The following is an 18631-nucleotide window of genomic DNA, read 5'->3' on the forward strand; positions in this document are numbered from 1 at the left end:
TGGCTGGAACAGGTGCTAATCTGTCTCCCATCCAGGGTTCAAGGTCAAATCAACATAATCTTTTTGATCCGGGAAGTATTCTGGAACCCGAGGAAGAGATTGAGGCCAAGGGAACCCTCTATGTCTATGGGCCCTTAACAGAGCCTGGGGAGGGTACAGGCTGGCATGTGTAGTGAGCCTGGAAGTCTGAGCATATCACCACGTGACACAGGCTCACATGTCAGTTCCGAGACTGGCATCACTGGAGGCCTGAACTCGCTTTGTTCAGCCTCACTAAGGCGGACATGAATTTGTTACTCAGTGAAAGATCATTCCGCCAAATAGTGAGACCTAGGGTTTTATGTTTGTGACATCGTGATGACAACAGGCTGGGGGACTATAGAACACAGTCTTCAGAGGATCTTCTCAACACTGGATATGGGAGTGGACCTATTTGCACATGCCATAGAAAAGCCTCTTGGAAGAACACAACGGCCAGTTTGGGGATGGACACAAAACAGGAAAAAGGAAGGTAATCATAGCACTATTTCCAGGACAGAAGGTACCCGGGCTTGTGGGCAGTAGGAAAGGACTGTGACTTTGACCCATGGTGGGTGAGAAAATACCTACATAAAAGCCCCCAGTTCCTTGATTTGTTTCAGAAAATTGATATGGGGGTAACATGTTCTTAAAGAGCACCATGACATACAGAGAGAGATTGTATTCCTCCCTGGGACATGTCACTCTGCTTTGCTTAATGGCACAAATGTCTATCACAGATGATGTCACCGGACGGGCTAGTAGCCAGGATGGGAAGAGGGAAAGCGACTCTTCAGGGTGGTGGAAATCTGTGGAGAAGTCACTGCGTAACTGCCAGGTTCTACAGGCACAAATGATGACCAGGAAGTAGAGGAAAAGCTTAGACAGCCAAGTTCAGACAAGCAGGGGCTAGAAGGTAGGTTTGCCTCAGAGGATCCCATCTCCCTTGGGGGCTGCAGTGGACACCAGACATCAGAGTTTCAGGGACTGTCCCTCTTTTATTCTGATATATAGGAAGAGGGTACATGGATGTTCAAATTCTGGTGACAAGTAGCTGTCACTACACAGTGCTCATTCAAGAGAATTGGCTGTGACATTCAGCCATCAGGACATGAGCTGTCATTTCTTATTGCACAAAGAATCTCATCTTCAAGCTTGTGGCATTTGTCATATTATATATTAGGACATGTACATGTCAGCTTGGAAGAGCGTGCATGAAGCTCTCGAAGGCTCTGAGTGAAGAGTGAAGGAATTCAGGTCATCAATAAACCGTCCTGCTTCAGCCAGGGTTACAGGCTGGGCTCTACATAACAGGTCGTCAGGACACTCAATAAACCGTCCTGCTTCAGCCAGGGTAACGGGCTGGGCTCTACATAACATGTCATTGGGACCAAACAAGGACTTCAGACTTCAATGGGACACAGCACAGCGTGGCTGTTAGGGCATCACTAACAGAAGTGTGTGTGTGAGTGTGTGTGAGTGTGTGTGTCTCTGTGTGTATTCATTTTTGAATTTCATCAGTTCATCAGTGTCCCATATAAAAATAAACTTGATGCTGTTGATAGAAGGCAGACTTGGAAATCAGGGCATGCTGAGCAACACTCTTGACACATGGTCTAACTTCTCCATCTGTTGATCCTCTTATAAAGGAAAACATTCAGTGGAGTGGCTCACATTTTCAGAGGTTTAGTCCATTATCATCATGGTGCTGGAGAAGTAGCCCAATGTCCCACATGTTGGCTTGCAGGCAACAGGAAGTGTTCTGTCTCACTGGGCCTGGCTTGAGCATATGAGACTTCCACGCCCACCTCCACAGTGACTCATGTCCTCCAACAAGACCACACCTACTCCAATAAAGCCACATCTCCTAATAGCTCCACTTCCTCTTGGGGGCCATTTTCTTTCAAACTACCACAGTACCTATGCTCAACAACATTCTGGAAACGATTTGCTAGAATCTTCTCTGACCAGGGCAGACTGACCTCATATGGTAAGACCAGTTTCATTTCTCCACACCCTGATAAACCTACAAGTCAATGGGTATACAACCCTGCTGTGCCTGAAGACTCCTCCCATCAGTAAAGCCATATCAGGAAACAGAACCACAGTGCTCGACTAAGGCCAGAGTCAGTTTAAACCCCAGATGATGGAGGAGTCAAGAGGCTTCAAGGAGGGCTGAGAGGAAAACCAAGGCAGTGGGTGGAGCCTAGTAAGGGAGGGTATTTATCCTCTATATTCAGAGGAATGTTCTGACTGCCCTCCCTGAGCCATATCCCGTGTTCTTCCAAAACCATTCCCTGCCTGCTTGGTCTTGAGGTTTAGCAAGACTAGTCCAGAGATCAGAGACAGGTTCCAGGCCCTTGGCTGAGCCAATCAATAGACAGACCTTAGCTAACCCAGGGGTCAGGACCTACGGCTGGGCCTTTTCCTGGGAAAGAATTGTTCTTTTGGTTCAGTTACTGGTGACAGTCCTTCCCCTCTTCTTCATCTAGGGACATGTACCTGGTCCTGGTATAAGCCATGGGCACAAGCAGCTGACATGCACCACAAAGAGACATGAAGGAGCTGTCAGTGACAGAAAAGAGACAAAGGTCATGAACCGTGGTGATCATAGACAACTTTCATTCCAGGATATGAAGACCAGAGAAGACTGGAAGCCTAAAACCATGCCAAGTTCCCGACCACCAACAAAGAGCCAATTAGTGGTGGAGGGTAAACTCATTCCTCCACAGCTGGGCACTCTGACTCGCAGGACCCACACAATGGCCTGACCCATGACATCAAGAGAGTATTGTGGGAAAACATCCTCCTTCTCTGGATCTGACATTACTATTCCCTTTGTAGCTCTGTCTTGAGGCAGGGTATCTTCTTTCAGGGTTGATGTAGGAGGGTCATCTGTCTATGTGTTATGTTCATTGGTTAATAAAGACACTGCCTTTGTCTTTTGATAGGCCAGCCCTTAGGTGGGTGGAGTAGACAGAACAGAATTCTGGGAGGAAGAAAGCAGAGACAGGCAGACTTCATGAAGCTCCGGCCCAAGGTTAGGTTAGGATCTTTCCCGGTAAGCCACAGCCTCGTGGTGCTACACAGATTTATCAGAAATGGGTTAATCAAGATGTGAGAATTAGTCAATAAGAGGCTAGAGCTAATGGGCCAGGCAGTGTTTAAATGAATAGTTTCCCTGTAATTATTTCGGGTAAAGCTAGCTAGCCGGGAGCCAGGCCGCAGCCCACCGCTCTTATCACTACACAGGGTGAAACAATTGTATTGCTTTCCTATCTGTCTGATAAGGGGTTCTTGCTCCTCTATGGCTTACTCACACTGCTGTGACCCCAGTGGCCCCAGCAGAAGAGACAATGTGTAACTGGCATGGCGTGTTGACTCCAGTGACCCCAGCAGAGGAGACACTGTGTAGCTAACATGGCATATTGACACAGCTTACCCTTCTCAGCCAACACACAGGCACCCCTGTCATTCAGTACCCCAGAGCTACAGACAAGATGCTGATCTCCAACACTTTCAGTTTTAGAAAATAGCTATGGAAGGAGAAAAAAAAATCACTACTGCCACAAAATGACACTCCTCCTTGGTACTTCTGACCTGGCTTCTTTGAGAAAACAGTGTCCGTCTGTGTCTTATATTCCTTGACTTAAATGAAGCCTTAGCATGAGTTAGCATCTTTTTTTGTTTGTTTGTTTGTTTTACAAGAATTCTCTAGATATGGAAACAAAAGGAACAATGAAACGAAAGGCTTGCCAGAAAGGCAGGAAGACCAGTATTTCAAGAGAGAGAGCATGTTATCTGTGACTTTGACAGCCTTAGGCCACTAGAGAGAAGCCGGTGTGTCCCAAAGCACTCATGGCAGAGCAGTGTTCGGGGACCAGTGGAAACTGTAGAAATATCCCTTCGGGCAAGAGGGAGGCACTCTGCAGAAGCTAACTTTCTAGCACACCCTGCCAAGCTCCAGTCCTAGCTCATCCGCTGGCTGAGATCTGAGCCCTGCATTAATCAGACGGTGTGAGCCACTCCATCATCTCTGGTCTCCAGTCCCTCCCACCCCTGTCCTGCTCTCGCCCTCCTCCTGAAAACATCAAAAGCACTTTCCGTTCCAGCAGGTTGATACCAGTTTTTCCTGGGGCTTTAATGAGGCATGTGTCTTTGACTGTGAGCTCGGAGAGAGATCAAATCGCTTCAGTTCTTATCCTGAGCCTTTATTGATTAGCTATTATGAGTGCTGCACTAAGCTAGGTATCGAAGGGAGACATAATGAACCAGAAAGTCTCCTTGCTTCCGAGAGGCAGCCTAGAGCCTTCTGGGAATGAGACGTGGGCTTAATTAAGGCTCAGGCTCCTAGATCTGAAGGCATAAAGGAAACAGAGGGTTCCGGCCATGAACAGGACGGTGAAGACAGCCAGGCAGGGAGGTAGGAAAGACTTTCAGCCACGTTCTCATCTCAGCTCCACAGGCAGCTGCCCACACTCCACAGTCAGAACGGCAAGGCAATTAAAGTCAGAAGCAACGGGGCTTTTCAAAGAACAGTCTAAAGAGAGTTCCCTCTCCCCTTCTATACCTTTACAAGTGACTGCAGCATTTTCTTTTGCCACCCAGATGTAGCGATATATAACTGACAAACACAAACAGCATATTTAAGGTGCCTGACTCAATGCTTCCATATATGTGTATATGTGTATTTGTGTGTGTGTGTGTGTGTGTGTGTGTGTGGAACAGGTGCATTCACGCGTGTGAACACGGGTGTGTGCAGAGGACAGCCTCAGGTGCAGGTCCTTCAGACAGGCTGTCTTCACTGCCTCTCCTCTAGCCAGGCTAGATGACCCATGCATTTCTAGGGACCGTCCTGCCTCCGCCTCCCATCTCCCAGTTAGCGTTCTGATGATCTGCACTCAGGTTTTCTAACTTGCAAGGCCAGCACCTGTCCATACGGAGCCATCTCCCCAGCCCTGCACGTAAACATTGAGAAGCGATCAGTTTAAGCGTGAATCATGCCCTTTTGGCTTCGGGTTTATTCTTGTAGCTGCCATTGGTCTGCTTTGCCTTTTATTTCTGGTGAGAATATTTAAGTCAAGACAGGGTGTCTTTACGCCCATACAGCATGCTAACCCATTCAACACGTCCATCATGTCAAGTCACACAACTCTGCCCTACATCATCTAGTCAACACTGCCTTGTCCTACCTGTTCTGGTAATGTTTCTTCAACTCCTGTTCTTTCAGGACCAAGTGGGGCGGCGGGTAATCAGAAAAACCAAGTAAATAATATTTTATTTTTAACCTACTCTTTTTTTTCTGCTGAGTTTTTGTTTTTTTATCATAATGTTTTATGATAAAAATTCTAAGTCTGAGCTGGAGAGATGGTTTAACCGTTAAGAGCACATGCTAGTCTTCCAGAGGACCCAAGTTTGATTCCCAGCACCTACATCAAATGGTTTAAAATGCTCATAAATCCAGTTCCAGGAATCTGATGCGCTCTGCTGCCCTACACAGCACAGACACACACACACACACACACACACACACACACACACACACACTCTACCACACACACAGCAAATACACATACATACACATGTTCAGAAATAAAACAGAAAAGAAAAAAGAAAAAAATTTTCATGTCTGAATTAGACCCAAACCCAAACCTCTTGAGTTAGAAGTCTCTATATTCATGTTGAGAACAGATCATTTGGCCTCATGAAATTCTGGCTACAGTGTAGGAAAATGTGGCCTCAAGCCATAGACATTGTCACTCAGTATTCAGCAGAGAAAGATGGTACTAGTGGTTACAGATTGTAGCTGCCCACAGTCCTCAGGTTAACCCTACCACAATGTCAAGTGTGTAATTATCATTAAACTGAAAATGAGGTACGGAAAAGCTTCTTGTAGCGAGAGGAATGCGTGTTGTGTTGGGTGTTTCTGTTCTGCCGCCCCTTCCAACAATCCTGGTAATGCTGACTTGTGCACAACAAGCCATTGTCACGCAAGGCATCTACTCTGGCCACCTGCCTAAAGGATCCCTCTCATATCTGTGTGAGTATGAACAGACACTTAGGCTCCCCCAAAGTTCAGTCCCAAGTGTGGCCTGGTGTGTCTGGAAGTGAGACCAGCAACCTCCTAGAACATGCACTGGAGCCGAGAGACCAACCAGGGTACAGAAGATGCATTGGCACTGGGCGATGGTTGTCATCTGCTCCGCTGGATACTCCCCGAGGCACAGCTTGCAGGACAGCAGCGGGTCAAGGGCCAGGTCCCAGGTGGGCCGGTACCTGGCTGTTGTCATCGCAGAGCAGTCTGAAAGGAAAAACGCACATTCAAGATTCGCTGCTGTGGCTCCCACAGAAACACAGAGAAAAACCACTCCTCTTGGTTACAATGGGACCATCGGGGAGGAGACAGCAAATGACCGTGGACGGAGACAAGGTACTCTGGGGAGGTCTATCCGCGGGACCCCACCTCAGGTCTGTGGTGTTGATCCTCAAACTTGGAAAGGACCGCACACCCCCATCCTTCCCTTCAAGCCTTTGAGGTGCATTTGATTAAAGTGTCTTCTAGAGGGGTAACCATGGAAGAGAGGCTTTGGTTAAGGAAGACAACTGCTTGGATTTGACTTTTCTCCAGTTTGTGACAGAGAAACATCTGTAAGAAAGGACCCGAGGAAGCCCGTCTCTAAGGCCCTTCCTGCCCTCATAAGGCATGCAATTTCCCCAGCAACACCTTCAGCAAGCCCATTTTCTAGAATGCTCGGTTCTGGACAGAAAGGGTGTTTGGCAGTCAGGCTCACTCAAGGGAGTCAAATGTGTGCAGCACAGCTTCAGCAATGTTTCAGGATACCCCAGGACTTCCTCTGTCACATTCCCAAGTCACCCGTGACTGGTGTCCCTGCCCATCTGTGTTTGCCTGTTGCACAGGGGTTATGCCACATTAGTCCCTGTTGCATAGGGGTGGTTATGCCACATCATTAGTCCCTGTTGCACGGTGGCTATGCTGCATTGGCCATGCTGGCTGTTTGGTTATCCATGCTGAGCAAGGCAGCCAAGAGGATTGTGGGGGGAAGGGAAGAGGTGGACCTTCAAGCTTTTAAGTCAATGCTGGGCTAAAGATCCCTTCCACTCCTGAGAGAGTCCCTGTTGTTTGCATTAAAAAATCCATGTATCTGGAGATCTAAATTCTCACTTGGGGCCCTTGACACTTGATTTGAAGCATCCTGTCCTCACCTGGTACCTGCGACACTTTAGTGCTTTGTGATTCTAGTAGTCGGCTTTCCAAACTCAGGTTTGCCAAGCTTGGAGTTGAACAGCCTTCCATTAAAACTACCTCAGGTGGTCTGAACTTGTCACTTCTCATCCTAAGATCACCACTGATGCGGAGGTGTGGTGCATATCCTTCCTCAACTACATCCCATTCTGAAGGAGGCGATCAGGAATACCTGCACCCCCCCAAATGAGAGCAGACAGCAAGGACTAGATCTTATAACCTCTTCCTTCTAGCAGAGGACTCTACAAATATCATATCATCAGCAAACAGTGAGAGATGATATGATGATATGGCAAAGACATAAACAGGAAGGAAAAAGGAAAGAATTATGACGCTGTGGTCAGCAAACAATAGGTCCAGCATCTCAGAAAGATCCAAAGATACCTGAGGAAACTTCTAACCACAGATCTTCTGGTCTGATTCAGGAATGTGGTCTCAGTAATCAAAACATCTCTGGAAACACCCTCAAAGCCATGCCCAGACATGTGTCTCCTGGGTAGCTCCAAGTCCTGTCCTCCCCAGTTACAAAGATTGACTATCACACAGTCCAATCAGGAGAAAGAGAGAGCTTTGCCTTTCTCATCAGAAACATGGTGCAGAGCAAGCTGGCAGGGGCAGAACCCTGCATGCTTTGGGTTAGGACAGAATTAATGTTCCCAACCCATCAGCCATAAATGCTACCACACAGGTCCTTACTCCCTTGTGGGCTTCAGTCTGCACATGTGTGCAGCGGGGCTGATAATCCCACTTCATGGAAGGATGAGATGAGGAAGGATCATACAGAAGTCTTCCTCCTTTCCCTAGAATGTCTCATATTAACAACGCTTCATCACTCCAAGACAGTGGTTCTCAACCTTCCTAACACGGCAACCCTGTAAGACCATTCCTTGTGGATCAAGGGGATACAAATCAGAAAAGAAGTCAAACTCTCACTGCTTGCTGATGATATGATAGTTTACATAAGCAATCCCAAAAATGCTACCAAGGAACTTCTACAACTCGTAAACACTTTCTGTAATGTAGCAGGAAACACAATTAACAACAACAACAAAAAAAAAAAAAACCCAGTAGGCCTCCTGTACACAGATGATAAATGGGCTGAGAAAGAAATCAGAGAAACATCACCCTTCACAATAGCCACAAATAGCATAAAATATCTCGAGTAACTCTAACCAAACAAGTGGAAGACCTGTATCACAAGAACTTTAAATCTTTGAAGAAAGAAATTGAAGAAGACACTAGAAAATGGAAAGATCTCCCATGCCCTTGGGAAGGTAGAATTAACAGTAAAAATGGCAATCTTACTAAAAGCAATCTACAGATTCAATGCAACGTCCATCAAAATCCCAGCAAAATTCTTCACAGACCTAGAAAGAATGGTACTCAACTTCATATGGAAAAGCAAAAAACCCAGGATAGCCAAAGCAATCCCGTACAATAAAGGAACTTCTGGAGGCATCACAATCCCTGACTTTAAACTACAGAGCTACAGTACTGAAAACAGCCTGGTATTGGCATAAAAACAGACAGCAGGATGAATGGAACTGAATCAAAGAACCATATATTAATCTATACACCTATGAACACCTGATTTTTGACAAAGATGCAAAAAATATAAAATGGAAAAAAGAAAGCATATTTAAGAAATGGTGATGGCATAACTGGATATCAACATGTAGAAGAATGAAAATAGATCCATATCTATCGCCATGCACAAAACTTAAGTCCAAATGGATCAAAGACCTCAACATAAAGCCAACCACACTGAACCTCATAAAAGAGAAAGTGGGAAGTACACTTGAATGCATTGCCACAGGAGACCACTTCCTAAATATAACTCCAGTAACACAGACACTGAGAGAAATAATTAAATGGGAGCTCCTGAAACTGAAAAGCTTCTGTAAAGCAAAGGACATGGTCAACAAGATAAAATGGCAGACTACAGAATGGGGAAAAATTCTTCACCAACCCCACATCAGACAGAGGTCTGATCTCCAAAATATACAAAGAACTCAAGAAATCTGTCATCAAAAGAACAAATAATCCAATAAAAAAATGAAGTACAGGCCTAAAGAGAGAACTCTCAAAAGAAGAATCTAAAATGGCTGAAAGACACTTAAGGAAATCCTCAACATCCTTAGTCATCAGAGAAATGCAAATCTAAACAACTCTGAGATTCCATCTTACACCTGTAAAAATGGCCAAGATCAAAAACACTGATGACAACTTATGCTGGAGAGGTTTTAGGGTAAAGGGAACACTCCTCTATTGCTGGTGGGAGTGCAAACTGGTACAGCCCCTTTGGATATTAGTATGGCGATTTCTCAGAAAATTAGGAAACAACATTCCACCAGACTCAGCAATACCACTTTTGGGTATATACCCAAAGGATGCTCAATTGTGTCACAGGACATGTGCTCAACTATGTTCATAGCAGCATTGTTTGTTATAGCCTGAACCTGGAAACAACCTAAATGTCCCTCGGCCAAAGAATGGATAAGGAAAATGTGGTACATTTACACAATGGAGTACTACACATCAGAAAAAAATATGACATCTTGAAATTTGCAGGCAAATGGATAAATCTAGAAAACATCGTATTGAGTGAGGTACCCTGGACCCAGAAAGACAAATATCATATGTACTCACTGATAAGTGACTTTTAGACATAAAGAAAAACCGCCCTACAATTCACAATCCCAGAAAACCCAGACAACAATGAGGACCCTAAGAGAGACATACATGGATCTAATCTACATGGGAAGTAAAAAAAGACAAAATCTCTTGAGTAAATTGGGAGAATGGCGACCATGGGAGAGGGTTGAATGGGAGGGGAAAGGTAGGGAGGGAAACAGAAAAATCTATAGCTCAATAAAATAAATGAAAAAAATGTAAAAAAAAAAAAAACCAAAAAGATCATTCCTCATGTTGCAGTGACCCCCAACCAGACAATTATTTGGTTGCTACTTCATAATTGTAATTTTGCTACTGTAATGAATCACAATGTAAATATCTGATATGCAAGATATCCGATATGCAACCCCAAGGGGGTCATAACCCACAGGTCGAGAAACACTGCTCTCAGAGAAGAATCCCATGATGCCACTGTGTTCGGCAGTTGGTGCCAGAGCCAATCCACATGTGTGCACTTTTCCTCAGGCTCACTGGGTGCCTGTGTGCAAATACTAGGTGCCCTTGAGAGAGAGAATGAGTACAAGGCACTCAAAAGGAGCCCGCACAAACTGCAAACATAGACAGGTAAGATCCAATGACCAGTGGGGTGTGGGAACATGGCAGACACATGGGGAGCCCTACCTCAGGAGCAGAGCCCACAGAGACAAGGATGTGGCCACCCTGTTCTGGAATCATTCAGGAGTAAGGGCCACTAACTTGTACCCAGGGCAGGGAATGGGTGGCAGCAAGGTGGGCCAGAGGCTTCCCAGGGCAGTTATGGCTGCAATTAACTACTCTGCACTCAGGATATTTTCCCTTGTTATAAAGGAGTCATTGACACAGATAAAATGACTTTCAGATGGATCAAGTGGAGCCTTTAAGAAAACTTAAAACATGTGCCCTAATACAGAAAAGGTGGAGAGCACAGGAGGATGTCGGGATTCCTTAGTCTTTGAGGGTGCAAGAGGACAATATGAGTATATCCCTTTCCTACCCTGAGGGTGTGTTCATATACAGTGTATCCATATACCCTGAGGGTGTGTTCATATACAGTGTATCCATATACCCTGAGTTGTTTATTATTATTTAAATGCCAACATAGGTTTTTATGAGGTATAGAGACCATAGACCATAGTCTTCTGACTGCTTGCTCATTGTAGAGCTCTCTGCATCTTTTCCTGTTTAAATCCCTCCTTTTGTTTCTCCCATTAACACTTTGCACTGTAGAAAGAGACTATGCTTTGATTAAGAAAGGGTCACTCGTCCTAAAGGGTTCACAGACTTTAACAAGACTCCCTCAAGCTGAGGGCTGGTAGGCTTCATACTCAAGACTAGAAATGGCCCCAGGGGGGCAGCCTCTGCTAACTGATTTCTTTGTCCTGGAGGGTGGATGTGGGGGAAAGATTGTCATAGGCACGGGGTTCAGATTCTGCAGCACACAGTGGCAAAGCATTCACAGGGGAGGAGTTAAACAGACCTGGGTTCAATGCTCTGCCGCATATTAGGTGATTTAGGAAGGCTGAGGAACTTCCTATCCTTTTTCTTTGTAAACTGCAGAATGAGAAGACAGATAGTGCCAGCTTGGTAAGCAAGAGCCATTAACGTGTGTCTGGCAAAAGAACTTGGAAAATAACCCACTTAGACGGCAAGGGAAAGGACAGACAACAACAGAGGACGAACAGGACAAGTAGTCAACTCCAAGACATTTTTTCCAACAGCTGGGGCCTTTGCAAGAAGCAAACACCAAGACCCTGCTTGGTCATTAGCTGTACAATGTGGCCCAAGACTGAACATCAGCCCAGGTGGGTTACAGAATTCAGACAAGAACTCATCTGAATCCACAGAGGCGGGAGTTCCTATGTCCATACCCTCTATAGGTTCTGGTCTGGGAAAAAGCAATGTTCTGTTTCCTCCACAGTCTGTCCCAGGCCATGGTCCTATCCCATCTTCGTTGTTCCCAAGACTTGTCTTCCCTCGCCAGCTTTAGCACCCACTCCTCTTACTGTTTACAGTCTCCCTTGGAGCAGCTGGGAGGGCTTGAACTGTCTGGCTTCCTTTCTCGCCTGCCCCTGCTTTCCACTTGACCCCTGGACAATAAGGCTTTCCACTGCACTGGGCATGGAACAGGGCAGCCTCTACCCTTACCTCTGCCCCTGTCACTTCCCCTGGTCCTGCCCTTGCCCCATAAGCAACTTCAAAAGCAAATCAGATTCCCAATTGAGGTGCCACTTTTGTATCATCTCCTGTGACATATACAGACTTTGAACTAGGCACAAAACCATGCTTCCAATTGTGACACCAACAGGACACAGGAAGAAAGATGCCTGTATCATGGGAGTCCGTCAGGGCTTTTGCACACACACACACAGGATGCCCTAAATATGATTTCGTAAAGCTCTGCACAGCTGCAAACTTAAAATAGGAATTTGCCAAGGAAATCACAAAGCACCATAAAAACAAAACAAAACTCCCCACAGACTTTGTTTTCCTAATGTGACTGTCAAATTCCTTCCTTGAGCAACATTGGTCGGGGATTTTGTTAAAACAAGACAGCAACTCACTCAACCTGTTAGTTTGCGAGTCTTAGCCCAGATGTGTGACATCAGAAACCGGTGAGCACAGCTGCAAGAGGCTGTGTCGTCAGGGGCTTCTAGGAGATGGGGACTCATGATATAGCCTGTACATCACTGGTCAGCATTGTTTCATGTCAAAGTCCCTACTCACATGTACATGACTCAAGGGCCACACAGGCTCGGGCTTCCAGGCCCCGAGGTGAATTACACAGAGTAACTTTCAACCGTTCTTTACTAAAACTCCTCCTAGTCTACTGTGGCATTGGATGCCTATATGACCATTGAGTTTCTCTCCTTACCTTCAAGAGAGATTATGCAATGGTCAGCGCTGTGATCCATTCTTCTAGACTGGGCTCTCCATAGACAGGCAGTCCATAATTATAATAATCAAAGATAGAAGAGACAACGGAAGCTGGTGAGACCGCTCAGTAGTATGAACATTGGAGGCACAAGCATGAGGGTCTGAGCCTGGAGTCCCCAGGGCCTAAGGAAATGCCTGTGCCTGCCAGTAACCCCAGCACTAGAGGGGGATCCCTGGGGCTTTCTGTCCTGCCAGTCTGGGGTAAGACAGCAGGAACAAACACAGTTATATCAGGACTAAAATGAGACAGAAGCCCAGTTGGAGAAGAGTAGGAGCTCTTCCTTCCGGTGGCATCCAGTGAGTAGAGCATGCTCGACACAAAGCCTATGGCCTACAAAGGTGGGGGACTATAAACAACAATATACTGCCTCCTGATGGATACTTTTGGGGTGGTTTCCTCAGTTCAGCAGGGAAACCCATTCTTGGGGATGCCTTTTTTTCTTTCTTAACAAGCTGTTTCTTTCCCATGCCTAACATCAATGGCATGGTTTTCCCTCAATCTCTTTTGCCAACAGCTTCTCTGAAGCTCTAATAAAACGGACCTTTGCTTCCTGAGTCCATTTGTACATTCTCTTATTAAGGAGACTAAGAACCCCAAAGGGAAACCCCAGCTTCTCTGGTAAAAAGCCCGGTCATAAAATGAGGAACTCTGGGTTCGGCGAAAGACCCCATCTCAAGGGAATGGGATGGGAAAGGACAGAACAGGGTACCCAATGGTCCCCTGGGGCCTCTGCGTGTGTGCACATGAACACGTGGTTGCCTAAGAGACCGTGCTTATCTTTCCCATCCATCACTTGTTTATCTGTGCCCCTGTCGGTAGGAGGCTAACGATGAGCGAGGCACAGAAGCTAGAAATCCCGGGATACTAGAACAGAACTGGGAAATGACGTAGGACTACAGAAGCCAACGGAAAGGATTTCCAGGCAGCATGCTGGCAAACGCACTGGTTGGCATGTGTGCATGGGCCTCCCTGGACAGCAGCTGAGAGGACACAGAGGGAACGGGACTTTACCCAGAATACATGCCATGCCCAGACCCTCAGTCCAGTAATGTGGTCTGATGTAAGAAACCAGCAGGCATAGGATAAATGGCTAACTCCATCAAAGACAAAAAGAGGTTCCGAGAAGCATGGAAACCACCATGGTGCCACCAAGGGCAGGCTCAAAACGATCCACTTGCATTGGCAATGTGCAAAACCATTCAAATGCTGAGCACACACCAAAATCTGAGCACTCTGAGCAGCTGTATGAACTATGACCCCCCCCCCACCAAAAAAAAGAAATAAAGAAAAGACTAAACAGATAAGTAGCTGACAAAAAGCTCAAGCTAGGTATGACAGTCCATGCTGGCAATACCACCACGGCACGGGAAACAGTCAGGAGGGCACTGACTTCCAGATCAGGCTAGGCCACACACAGGGAGACCCTGTCTCAAAATCAAAAAGAGAAAAGACACGTATCTTGTTCCGCTGGCCTCTGTACTTCCCCGGGGAGACGGAACACAGTTCAGACTCCAGGGTGGGTTGCCCACAGGGACTGCCTGCCCTGCTGCACAGGGAGGAGGGGAGGCAGGGTGATGTCACACTGTCTCTGCTGGAGACACAGTGTGGGTGTCACAGTGGTCAGGCAAGGTGTCAGGGTGCACCCCTAACTGGGTTGGATGAGATTGACACGACCTTGTGGTCCTCTCCTTAACTCTACAATGCCAGTCTTACAGTGGGAAGAACACGGTGCACATAGCGGTTCAGAGACATTCCAGAGACTCCTCACCCATCTGGCCGATCATCCTCAAAACGGCCACGGTCTGCCTTGAAACCACGCAAGTGCGAGTGGTTCTGACCCTGGAAAGTAGGTAGGATTCTGGGTCAAAATAAAGTTTGAATAAAGTAAAGGTTTTAGTGAGGAATGCATAGGTTTATTGACCATGATAATGACTCAAGATGTCACCAGAGGAGGTGTGTGTGTGTGTATGTGCATGCGCGCGCATGCGTTAAAAAAAACTATCTGGTCTACCTTTGACCTTTTACTACCTCTAAATTCAAACCTACCAATCTCAACCTAAATTGTACCAAATGAAGTGTATTTTTAAAAGCCCCCACCCCCATCCTAGAAAAGTAGACCCCAAAAGAAAGAATGACGACATTCTAAGCTAAGGCTCTCCCAAGATGCCACCGAAATCTGAAAAATCGAGAGGAGACAAAGTTTACAGATCTCGTACTGAAATTTGAATGATCCCACTCTTTAGGATGTGAAGATGCTAATGAATAATGCATGGCGAATCCAAGAAGGCTCTGTGTTGGAGATCAGCAGGACTGTGAGGTACCTCCTGTAGGAGGGCAGCTCACTAGGATGGCTCTGCATCATAAAGCCCATCCCTATATCAAGGTGTTGCAGTGGGAGGGCCAAACAAACCCATGAGCAAAGGACCAAAGAGGGAAACTGCCACATAGCTCAGGGCTGGACACAGGCCACTCACTAAAAAGACAGCGGCTTGAAGAATAACTTTAACACACTAGTCCAGGGGAGATCACAGGTCAGTCATTAGGAACTCAAGGACGCGGACAGCAGCTGGGCCTGGACACCGAGATGGGTGAGGGCGCTGGATGGGATACACACGGACATAGAACCACAGGCAGGGATCTTTCCACAGACCACACTTCCCCTCCACGAGAGTGCTCAGGGGTCTGCACTCGCAACATCAGTGCCACAAAAAGAAAGGTCCACGTGGCTGTCTGTGTGGTTTCCAGCGCTCCTGTTGCCCCCAGGAGGTGATAGAATCCAGGGGACAGCCACCCAGTAGAATTCCTGCTGGAACAGCCTTAGCAGTCATGTCCACCTCCTGCCAGAGACTCCAGCAGGCTAGCCTGAGGAAGCCTCATGAAGGTTAATCTTGCCTTCAGACCTACAGATTGAGAGACTCATAGGAGTATAGGGAAGCAAGCCTCCAAGTGTATCAGTGAGTGACATTCCAGGGTGGATTAGACCATGGGGGTTCTGACCGACTAGTGAATTCAAAATAGAAATAGATGAATTGGAGGCAGGGCACACAGCTGGAGGAAGTGGATCACTACAGTGTGTCTCCAGTCAAGGAGAATTACCTGGATAGACCTGAATACAGAATTTAAAAGGACAGTAGCATGTGCCATCAAAGAATTCAAGGAGTTTAAAAAAGACACAAAGAAACAGCTCTATTAAATTGAAGGAGATCTAATGCTTGAAACATGCCCTCCCTGGCAAAACAACACCACCACCACAAGGCTGAGGAAAATGACAAAGACAATCTAAGTCTTGTGAATGGAATTCCATCAGAAGATAGAAACACTGAAGGACTCAAGCCGAAATGGAGATGGAATTGAAAAACGCAATACCTCAACTAGGAATCTCAAAGGAAAAGCCTTACAAGCAGAATGAATTGAGTAGGAAATAGAATATATATTCAAAGATAAAAGAATCTGGATCAAAATAAGCAAGAAATATGAATTAAACCGACAACAACAATCTGTTGTCCTATGCCCCACAGGAAAGGGACATAGAGGAAAGGTGGGATACCAAGAAAAACCAAGCCTTTGAATGATGATAGGCATAGATGCGGGAGAAGAATCCCAAGTCAATGACATAGACAAGATCAGATCGCCAACAGAATCATAGATGAAAACTTCCCCCAAACTAAGGGAAGACACTCATAAGGATACAACAAAGACATGAAACGTTAAATAGAGAAGACCAGAAAGGAAAATCTCCATGATATATCACAGTTAAAACACTTCATGTATACAATGAAGAAAGTGTGTTTGTCCTAGTCAGAGATGTGATTGCTCTGATGAAACACCATGATCAAAAGCAACTTGGGGAGGAAAGGGTTTATTCGGCTTTCATTTCCACAATATTGTTTGTCATCCAAAGAAGTCAGGATAGAAACTCAAGCAGGGAAGGGACCTGAAAGCAGGAACTAATGGAGGAAAGCTACTTATCAGCTTGTTCTCCATGTCTTACTCACCCTGCTTTCTCAAAGAACCCAGGACCACCAGCCCAGGGATGACACCACCCACAGTGAGCTAGGCCTTCCTGACCCATCACCAGTTAAGAAAATGCTCTACAGTTTTGCCTACAGCCTGATTATATGGAGGCATGCCCTCAATTGAGGCTCCCTCCTCTCTGATGACTTCAGCTTGTATTAAGGTGACATAAAACTAACTAGCACAATATTGAAAGATTTTCTTTCCTCTTGAAAGCTGCAAGAGGAAAAAAATCCAAGTACCATATGATGGAAAACCATCAAGGTAATAGCTGATTTCTCAATAAAAACTTTGAAAAAGTCCTACAATATTATGATGACCAACCTAGACCCATAGCAAAACTAAACCCTAGACCCAGCAAAACTATCTGCTAACCAGAGCCAGCTTAGACCAACATATCCAGCAAAACTATCTGCTAACCAGAACCAGCTTAGACCAATAACCCAGCAAAGCTATCTGCTAACCAGTGCCAGCCTAGACCAATATACCTAGTAAAAGTATTTGCTAAGTAATAGAAGGCGAAAGAAAAACTTACCATGATATAAACAGACTAAAAAATGTATACCAAATAAATCAAACCTAAAGAAAATACATGAAGCAATCAAGAGGAAAACTGGAGAGAAATACAGAAGAAAGGAGAAATAGAAAATACCAGTAAGGATGTCTGAGAAGTCATAAAGAATCATAAATGTTAACTATTTACCTAAAACTCCCCTATAATATATGTAAATGTGTATATAAATATACATGAATAGTTTAAAATGTAATTTTCTAATCTTGGATAACAATGCTACCTCCAAGAGCCCAAACCATCTAATAAAAACTGTAATGTCAGGTATCAGAACCCCTTTAGAGTTATAGGACAGGGTTATCCAAGAGACTCCGAAAGCATTAGACTATTGCTGCTTCTCTTGATTGTCCCCCAGAGGTGGAAGATAAATTTCTATTGCTGAAGCCACTGTACTTCAGACAGAGGGTCCAGAGGTCCCTGCTTCCAAAGGGGGTAAACAATGAATTGTCCTCCTCAGTCATGACATCTATGGACCTCAACCACAACCAGCATGTGTGACCCATAACCCTATGGGTCCAGTAGTGGCACAGCAACCAACAACTCTCTAACTGGATTAAAGATCCACTCCAGAGGGAAATCTTGCCAGATATGGGAATCCTAGCCAACTACCCAGAGCTAGTGAAGTCATGGATCTAGAGAGAGAACCTACAACCACTGCTTTACTAAATCAACATAACCCTAATGTATATACTCTAATTATCTGTCACTATATTGACAGATAAGTGTCGTCCTCATGCCTCATCAAGGAAACTTCTCTGTGTAAAAAACAGATATCATTAAATACAAAAAAATAAAAAAAATCAGCCAATCAAAATTCATAGTTGAAGATTCTAGTCTCAACAGAGACATCTACAAATCAACTCCAGAACTTAAGGCTCAAAAAGTATTATAGAAGAGGGGGTGCACCAGAGATCAGAGATCAGGGAGTTTTCTGTGAGACTGCATCTCCCAGTGATGCTGGCACCTATAAATTCTCACCAACATAACCACCTAACTACAAGCTGGAAAGGACAACAGGTGGCATGTCAAAGTAGAGAGAGGGGACACCCCCAAGGCTTTAACCCTACATGAAGAACTATGCACACCCGAGGAATTCCGAGAGTATGAGAGATCATCTTCCCCAAGGAAGGGCACATTAATTGGTTTCCCAATACCA

At 45.5% G+C, this 18631-nt stretch overlaps 1 protein-coding gene across 2 annotated transcripts in view; it reads right to left on the bottom strand.

Annotated features, from left to right (window-relative positions):
• Rnf144a (ring finger protein 144A) overlaps positions 1 to 18631 on the bottom strand; it is a 121444-nt gene that overhangs the window by 31760 nt on the left and 71053 nt on the right. For both annotated transcript variants that reach the window (XM_041630499.1, XM_041630498.1), the window contains one exon: positions 6174 to 6319. In XM_041630499.1, coding sequence (XP_041486433.1) covers positions 6174 to 6308 — 135 coding nt within the window. In that variant the 5' untranslated portion in view covers positions 6309 to 6319. The remainder of the gene's footprint in view (positions 1 to 6173; positions 6320 to 18631) is intronic.

The sequence above is a fragment of the Microtus oregoni genome, unplaced genomic scaffold, assembly GCF_018167655.1.
Source record: "Microtus oregoni isolate MIOR12 unplaced genomic scaffold, Mior012 000034F_ref0000314, whole genome shotgun sequence".
Taxonomy (NCBI): Eukaryota; Metazoa; Chordata; class Mammalia; order Rodentia; family Cricetidae; genus Microtus; species Microtus oregoni.